Source organism: Actinia tenebrosa, unplaced genomic scaffold (genome assembly GCF_029948245.1).
Source record: "Actinia tenebrosa isolate PJP-AT-01 unplaced genomic scaffold, QUT_ActTen_1.0 PGA_scaffold0__85_contigs__length_37466705, whole genome shotgun sequence".
NCBI lineage: Eukaryota > Metazoa > Cnidaria > Anthozoa > Actiniaria > Actiniidae > Actinia > Actinia tenebrosa.
In genome coordinates this window covers 15,850,288-15,859,679 of record NW_028292569.1, presented here as the reverse complement: position 1 = coordinate 15,859,679, position 9,392 = coordinate 15,850,288, and the positions used below count along the sequence as shown (strand labels likewise).

The window sequence follows — 9,392 nt, the reverse complement described above, 5'->3', positions numbered from 1 at the left end:
CTCGAGGAGAAAAACCAAAAGAAAGTCATGGGCAAAAACTAGTGAGAGACGTGAGACACTTGTGGAATATAGGGATTAAACTGGTTACGACTGAGATGTTGGTATTCAAGAGTTCACTGAATATGATCAGTTGAAGGGCAGAGCAAATAGTCCAGTTTCGAATTCCAAATTACCGCTGTGTTTCTTGATTACAGACTCATTTGCACAGGGTTAGCCTCGAATCAGTGTTTAAATATTCACAAATACCAACGGTAAAATTAAAGAATGCACAACTTCAACAATACAAAAACTTTGAAACTTGACGGACCTTAACTGGAACACGTGAATATTCTGCATAAAGTCGAGGCTAACCCTGTGCAAATGAGTCTGTAATCAAGAAACACAGCGGTTATTTGGAATTCGAAAAGGGTCTATTAAGAAAGAACTAAATCAGTAATGACAAACGAGATTATACACAAAATCAAGCTATTCGGTACAGTGGTTAGGTCTATAATATAATAAGCAAACCAATTAGCGAAACAATTACAAATCAACCTAAAATGAAACTAGAGAAAACAAATACAGGTCAATAGAGTGCAAACAATAAATCCGTGAAACACTAATTACTAAATAGTACAAAATAGTGCTAATTAAACAATAGAAAACAATGGAATTTGCATGAAATTGTGCTATTTAGTATTTCTAAAGTTTCACGGTCATATTGTTTGCACTCTATTTTGGCGGTAACTTTTTAAGCTCAAAAATATAGTAAAGCAGATCAACACGATATTAATGATGTGCGGTGGTTATTATATACATATATACGTCTATTGATGGTTTTCAACCATTCCCAAGAGAATCAAATAACAAAAGACACGGCAGCCATGTTGGAGGATATGACAAAAGAATTCATTGACAATTGTTTTGTTAAGTCCCTCCAACATGGCCGCCGTAAAAACCATCAATTAGCCATTTCGAGGCCAAGTAAAAGAATGGGTCAAGTTGGATTTCCAGTGTATATGGGACTGTTTTAGGGGAAGAATTAGACGTCATCTTGGAAATGTGTCCACTAAAACAGCCGCACACTGCATTGCAAAGCCAACTTGAACCAACCAAGTTGAAGTCTTTCTCTCAACCTCCGAACGGTTATATAATATTCAGTACATGAAAAGCTAACGTAGCTGGCAGAGATCCTCTAGACCCAGTGCTCAAGGAGCGTCGAGGAGGACGGAGGTGACGTCTACAAACGAGAAGCACTGGAACGAGAGAGCCTGGCCTCCTGAGCTCCGGATATCAGATATTGCTAAAAAAAGTTCCAAGTTAAACTACAAAAACTTTCTTATCCCAAGTTCCTAGCAGTTTTTGGAAAACACTCTATTTTGATCAAATTTGGTCACTACAAAATTAAGGGGGACGGGGGTTTCTGAAACCCCTGGAACACAACCCTAAGTATATACGTACGCCCCCGTGTATTAATTTTTCTATGCATCATTTTACTGACCGTTTGTCCTCTGGCTCCTAATTTAAGGAACTTGACGGCCCACGATACCAGAACACGAGTATTATCATGCATTGCTATGATCTTTTTTTTCGATAAGAATTCATAAAATCCAATTTTACTAAATTTGCGTTTTTCAGTTTTATGGCCCGTCAAGTTGGATGCGCATGCAACCTTGAGAAAACGGTCTATTCCTAGCAGTTTTTTTTTACAAAACAATCTATTTTGATAAAATTTGGTCACTACAAAATTTTATGGGAAAGGGGGTTTCTGAAACCCCCGGAACACGACCCTAAGTATATACGTACGCCCCCGTGTATTAATTTTTCTATGCATCATTAACTGACCAGTTGTCCTCTGGCTCCTACCCCGCAAAAATGCATACGAAGTATCATGGGGATGTGAAAGTGGAGAATAAACTACAAATATATCAAACTTGAAAGTTAGTAGACATAACTTATTCTAAACATATATTGAGGGAAAATTGGGTTGAGTTGACTTTGCAGGGGACATATTTCTATGGCTACGATGCCAACTCGACCCAGTTTTTCCCCTCACCCTCGCCGTCGAATGAAGTTTGGTAAACCTTCGAAAATGTCTGACAGTAGCATGAATAACATTACAATGTCTGACATGACTTCTTTTTGAGATATTTAGTGAATACTGTTCTGAACTTTTAACACAGAATCGCAGGCTTAGCCATGTTGCAAGAGCAGAACATTCGCAAAAATGAAAAAAGAATGAGGTTGAAATATCACTAATGGTATCTGTGATCATTGCCGGGCTAACTTATGAAGGAAGCTAAACCTGAGTAAATGTGTCTGTGATCATCAAAAACAGTGGTGACGAGAAAGGAAAATTTTCTGGCTTACTCGGGATCCACTCGGGAGCTTCCTCCTGAAAATAAAATAAAATTAAAATTAAAAATTTTCAAGGTGGAAATAGCACAGACAAGATTGTCTCCGAATCAGCACCATCCTGGATGCCGTTATACTCGTTTTTATTAATACTAGAGCAGTTTCGTATCGTATGTTTTCCCACGAAAAACGCTTAAAAAGTGGAATCGTACAATTTGCCCTGATTGCGAGAATTAAGATTTTGATGGACTTTTTTATTGTGTTTCATAGGCGTGCCCTTCAAGCTCTGTTGCTTCCTGAAATTATCCCTTGAAAAAACTAATGAAATCTATAATGACATTTACGAAGGTAGTATACATTAACGGCAAGTGGTATGCTTAGGAAAACTTAGAAACAAAAACGGAAATCGGGAGGGGAAAATTGAGGAATTGAATTGTTCCTCCCTGGTATTTTGCTAATACAAAATGGAGAAAATAAAATAAAAATTATACCTTAGAACCATGTGCACCGCGTGAATAAAAGCCAACATTTCCTCTTTCACCGTTCCCTATTAGCTGTTTTAGGTAACTTGGATTTGCCGATGCACAGAGCTAGAACTGAAGAAGGAAAGAAATATTGTCAATGCAGGCTTGTTTAAAAAGAAGGCATTACTCTTTCAATCACAAACCATCAAACTTCGGCCGCAAAATCAAACATCAACTTAAGGAATGGCAATTGGATGTGAGTTAGCCATGCTCTGTGACTTTGATCAGCTCAGGGATCGATTTGTATAAGTCAGCCGTGCCCTGACTTTAATCAACCCAGTGGTTCAGGGTTCGATCTAAGAGTTAGCCGTGCCCTGACTTCAGTTAGATCAGCCCAGAGATTGTTTAAGGGCACCTCGATATGTGAGTTAGCCATACCCTGACTTATATCAGCCCCATAGTTAGTCCTGACTGTGGTTCGACTGTGGTCTAGATTTGAACCTGCATGGGTATTAATAAAGGTTTTATCATGCCGGGAGTGAATCTATTTTCGAACTCACCTCGCGGTTTTTACTGCGCTCGGATAGTAGTACTAGTCTTCATAATTGTCGTGGTATCCATTTTTTTCTTGTTCGGTTTGCGAGGTGGACAAAGCCATAACAAATTGTACACTTATATTAGTTCGTTACTCAAATTTCCCCCAAGCCATCAGCAGTTGCAAAGTCTTTAACTTTTATAAAATCAGCTGCTGGGAAACTGTTGCTTTGTCAAATGATAATTGTTAAACACTAAACGTTATCAGCTATATGTACGCAGTTGCCTGCAGACCACTATTGTTGTAGCTAGCCATTTATTGATAGATCCATTATTAAACTAATCCAGTGCTTTGCTGGTCTTTCATACATGAAGTAGAAAACTAGCATGTGCATTTTTCCTCCCTCTCTCTGTTACAAATAACCGCCACAAACCTGTCAACATCTATCTTGCGCGGATTTAACGAACACCTGCCATGTTTCCTACGAGATGCTCTGCCATGATGAGGTGCTAAGGACGCAGACCAGCACGCATGGTTTCCTTCACTATAACTAACTGGTCTTCGATACTTGTCAACTTCTCCGTGTTTACTCATTTCAACTTTTTCTCTCCACATTTTGGTTTTCTCGTCTGCAAACGTGTCCACTCCTTTGTTGATTATATCCAAACCAACATCCATGGCGACTCGTCCATCTTTAGTATGATATGCTTTGGATGTGCCTCCGATGGCGCTGAATGCGAAGTCTGACGTCTTTTTGGTTTTCTCGTCTGCAAACGCGTCCACTCCTTTGTTTATTATATCCAAACCAACATCCATGGCGACTCGTCCATCTTTACTATGATATGCTTTGGATGTGCCTCCAATGGCGCTGAATGCGAAGTCTGACGTCTTTTTGGTTTTCTCGTCTGCAAACGTGTCCACTCCTTTGTTTATTATATCCAAACCAACATCCATGACGACTCGTCCATCTTTACTTTGATATGCTTTGGATGTGCCTCCGATGGCGCTGAATGCGAAGTCTGACGTCTTTTTGGTTTTCTTGTCTGCAAACGTGTCCACTCCTTTGTTTATCATATCCAAACCAACATCCATGGCGACTCGTCCATCTTTACTATGATATGCTTTGGATGTGCCTCCAATGGCGCTGAATGCGAAGTCTGACGTCTTTTTGGTTTTCTCGTCTGCAAACGCGTCCACTCCTTTGTTTATTATATCCAAACCAACATCCATGGCGACTCGTCCATCTTTACTTTGATATGCTTTGGATGTGCCTCTAATGGCGCCGGATGCGAAGTCTACCGTCTTTTTGGTTTTCTCGTCTGCAAACGTGTCCACTCCTTTGTTTATCATATCCAAACCAACATCCATGGCGACTCGTCCATCTTTACTATGATATGCTTTGGATGTGCCTCTAATGGCGCTGAATGCGAAGTCTGACGTCTTTTTGGTTTTCTCGTCTGCAAACGCGTCCACTCCTTTGTTTATTATATCCAAACCAACATCCATGGCGACTCGTCCATCTTTACTATGATATGCTTTGGATGTGCCTCTAATGGCGCCGGATGCGAAGTCTACCGTCTTTTTGGTTTTCTCGTCTGCAAACGTGTCCACTCCTTTGTTTATTATATCCAAACCAACATCCATGGCGACTCGTCCATCTTTACTATGATATGCTTTGGATGTGCCTCTAATGGCGCTGAATGCGAAGTCTGACGTCTTTTTGGTTTTCTCGTCTGCAAACGTGTCCACTCCTTTGTTTATTATATCCAAACCAACATCCATGGCGACTCGTCCATCTTTACTATGATATGCTTTGGATGCGCCTCTAATGGCGCTGAATGCGAAGTCTGACGTCTTTTTGGTTTTCTCGTCTGCAAACGTGTCCACTCCTTTGTTTATTATATCCAAACCAACATCCATGGCGACTTGTCCGTCCTTTAAGAGTCGACCACTATTCTTAGAAATTGAAAAGATGTTATTTAGAATGTTTTTTCCAACGCCGTTTTCGTCGAAAAAATTCCTAACATTTGAGTCAACAATGTTTTGCATCTTTTCTATGTAAAAACCATTATTAGTACCGTTAAACGAATCCTGTATCAATTGGAAAATATGATCCTCTATTTTGCTGGCCATGAAAGTCTTCACTTCTGAAATAACTGTTACTTGACTCGGTAAATATCCGGTCTTTATTTCTTTAAAGTCCGCACCAGTGAATATTTCAAATTCAAGGGCTTTTTCAACTTCTTCACAGTAAACAGAGACAAGTTGTTTCACGTCGATCGCGTTTGTTTGTTTCTGACAAGTGTCTATGATGTCAAATACTGGAGATATTAATCCTTTAAACACTCCAGGATTACTCTTTTCCATTTCATTCTTTGCTAATTTTAGTAAACTTTTTACACATCCATTGAGAATGCCCCTAAGTTTCCCAATACAATTTCTTGATTCCAACAAATGTTGGTGGATCTTCATAAAATCATCTGATATTTCCTCTTTCGTTTTACCATCGTTTGAGCGAATGAAAATGAATTTATCTAAGCAGTTTTTAAATTCGCCTTCACAATTCATTGCTTTATCAAGTTCCTTTTTGAGTTGTTTTCGCGTTTGATTTTCAAAGTTCGTCTTGAGTTTTCTATTTATATTTTCAAGGACATGCTTGCTCCCTCGTGTAGCTACTTCTTTACTGGCATATACTGCTACCTCTTTGCAAGTGTTTCCCACGACGGCAGGGAATGATGATGACGATACAAGTTGGGGTATTTCCTTAACTGCATCACACATTTGCTTTCCTGCAGTCTGGATCTGTTCTTTAACAGCAGTAAATGCGGATTTCAATCCTTTGCCTCCTTTCACAGCTGCTTTGACTTGACCGAAGCCAAACGCAGCTATTGATAACGCTACTGAGGCAGCCTTTCCAATTGCACAGCTCTTAGCAAAGTTTTGATCTCCTTTGTAAACCGCAAGTGCACCCTTGCAAATGTCATTAATTCCTTCAGTTACTAGACCCCAACCAATGTTTGTCAAGAACCCACCACTACACGCAACGGAAAATGCTCCAGCTGTTATTTGAATCACTCCGAAAAGAACTACTAAAGCTGCTTTGCAGTTAAACTTCCACTTTTCCTCGATACTAACAATCTCAGTCAATCCTAGATCCCAAAACACATGAAGTTCACTATCTAGCTTCTTGCAATATTTGTCATCACCTAAAGCAATAGCCAAGGAATTATGCCCAACAGCTTTCGCACCTTCCTTCTTTTCCTTCAATTCAGCTAATTTCTTTAGTGCCTTTTCGATGCTTTCTTCGTAAAAGTTCAAAATCTGACCACGAGTGTCGAGCTGAGATTTCGTAGTCGTGGTGGATTCATCTGCACTTTTTGTATCTCTCGGTAAAATACTGAGAAGACTGTACGAAAGTTTCACTTCGTCTTTATATTTACGAAGACCTTCCTTTGCTTCATTCAGATCAGAAATTGCTACTTCCATGTATCCATCTTTTTGCTGCTGTAATCTGCAATATGCTCTGTTGTAGTAAGCAATGGCTGCCCATTTCCCGTCAATTTCTATAGCTTTAGTATATAATTGAATTGCTTCTGCGAAGTTTTTGCTTATCCTTCGCTCATTTGCGAGTTTGATAATGTGGTACAAGTTGGCACAAGGTGATGTTTTATTCATTATCTGTCTTTTTGCTTCGTGCAAAGCTTCATTCAATTGCTGTTTGAGCTTTTCCAATTTCTCTTTATTCAAATCTTTCAGGTTTTCAGACTTAATTTTCAACCAAAGTCCCCAAAACTCATGCATCGATGTCAGCAAGATTTTCTTTTCGATTTCAGACTCATCCTTCAATTCAGTAGCGGCGTTGCTAATAAACTGACGATAGGATGAAAACAGATCCTCTTTTGGTATGGTACTAGAAGAAAGAGCTCCTTCATTATCCATTTGCCGTCGTTCTGCATTTTCTTCTCTGATCTTTTTTAACTCGTGGATATTACTAAATGGCTCAATTTTCAAATATAGAGGCAAAGACTCTTTGTTGATAACAAGCTGAGCAGATCCAGGTTGTCCCTTTCTTGCACATCTCCCAAACACTTGATTTTCCACTCTTAAGTTCGATGGCAGAAAAGTAACAAGGACAAAGAGTCCTCCAGCTTTTAAAACTGACTTCTCTATTTCAATATCTGTACCCCGTCCAGCAATGTTTGTTGCTATGATAACGTCTCCTCCAGCGAATGTTTTCGTCTCGATTTTTTCTTTTTCGCTATTTTCTGTAAACATAGTAACTGAACCACACTTTTGCGACTTTAATGAATCCTCTATTTCCTTTGCAGTATTGATGTCTTCACAAGTGATCAAAACGGCTCTTTTTTTTCCGTGTAGAGCACTGGATGTGTGTTCTTCCACTTTCTTTCCAATACATTCCAACCAGTCGTCTTTGTTCGAACACAGAATACCTGAGTTTTCTTTAAATCGTTTCTCAAGGTAGGTTGGGATCCTTAAGTAGGACAATCCATAACATCCAACAAGAAATGCCAATTCACATTCACTGCCTAAAGTGCCCGAAAGGCCAAACAGCTTTCCGGGATATCTTTTGAAGAATGCTTGATTAGACATGAAATTAGTAACGAGAGTCATTTCGCTGAGTTTTTTTTGATGTTTCAGCTCCAGAAATTGATGCAAACCATCTCCCCACTTTGTGCTGAGTTCAACAACTCCGGTAGATTCGAAATCCACAGGTACAATTTCTTGGTCTTTGATGAGGTATTCTCTTCCTTCTTTCATGGAAAGTGTAGTGTTGGTGGATTTACCCACCCCACCCCTGTTAGGTTTGCAAGCGTGCGAGTGCGCACGTGTGTAATAAAGAGACGAGCATCAAAGCACATGGTTTAGTGTAGTTGATTATTATTTAGAAAATACACCACATTTGGCGACGAGGATCACCACAAAGATAATCTTAGATATAGATTGATCGTTTTAAGACAACATGGCCAGATTTTTATCTGAATTAGGTGGCTTGGAGCCATTTGATTGCACGGACTCGGCTGGTCTTGATGCCCGATGGCAAAGATGGCTACGTGCATTTGAGCTGTTTGCTACGGGCAAGGGAGTCGCTGACCCGGAACAGAAGAAAGCACTACTTCTACACACTGCTGGAATGAATGTACAGGATATTTATTTCACCTTGATGGAGGAAACGAATGATGAAGCGAGTGTTTATACTCTAGCGACTAGAGCATTGAATAATTACTTCAAACCTCAGGCAAACGTGCCGTACGAGAGACTTTGTTTTCGCGAAATGAGTCAACTTCCTAATGAAACTGTGGATCAGTTTATCACCAGACTGCGACAGAAGGCCCAAACCTGCGAATTCGGAGAAAATACAGCAGTGGACGAGCAAATAAGGGATCAAGTCATTAGCAAGTGCTCATCGCACAATCTTCGTTTGAAGCTACTTCAAAAGGGCCGAGGATTGACCCTCGCACAGTTAAAAGAGATTGCTCGAGCTATGGAACAGTCAGAGAGGCAAGCCCGTGCTATAGAAGGGAAATCAGAGGAAGTCAATAAGGTGACTGTTGAGACAAACTATGTACAGCGGGACCAAAGGAGAGATGGAAGAAAGGGTCAGATCACCTGCTTCTCGTGTGGACGTGAAGGACACAGGTCCAAAGACCCTAAATGCCCAGCTATTGGTAAGCAGTGCAGGAAGTGCCAAGGAACTGGACATTTCGAGAGAGTGTGTAGGACCCAGCCAAGTGAGCGAAACAAAGGTGGGAGACAACATGTAAGGCAAGTTGAATATGATGATGATGACCAAGGACCAGGTAAAGATAAATATGCATTTAGTATTCATGGTAGCTCCGATGGTACAGTTAATGGTCGAGTAATGGTTCAAGTGGGAGGAATACCAATTGAAATGATCATTGACTCTGGTGCTAGTTGTAATGTTGTTGACAGGAAGTTGTGGGAACACCTGAAAGATAGCAAGATTCAATGTACCTCCACCCGTAGTCCACAGAACCTCTTTCCATATGGGAGTAAAGAACCTTTGACAGTTGCTGGGA

The 9,392-nt window shown here is 40.2% G+C and overlaps 1 protein-coding gene across 1 annotated transcript; it reads right to left on the bottom strand.

Moving 5' to 3' along the window:
• Positions 1-468: 468 nt before the first annotated feature.
• On the bottom strand, positions 469-8,125 carry LOC116305192 (uncharacterized). Its single transcript, XM_089033071.1, has 3 exons — positions 3,359-8,125; positions 2,826-2,930; positions 469-2,374 (listed from the first exon to the last, which is right to left on the bottom strand). The coding sequence occupies exon 1, from the start codon at positions 8,110-8,112 to the stop codon at positions 3,715-3,717; it is 4,398 nt and encodes a 1,465-aa protein (XP_088889197.1). The 5' UTR covers positions 8,113-8,125; the 3' UTR covers positions 469-2,374; positions 2,826-2,930; positions 3,359-3,714.
• Positions 8,126-9,392: the final 1,267 nt, after the last annotated feature.

What these genes read in the sequence shown, in the direction of transcription:
- LOC116305192 (XM_089033071.1), bottom strand. Translation starts at nt 8,112, where the DNA reads ATGAAAGAAGGAAGAGAATACCTCATCAAAGACCAAGAAATTGTACCT.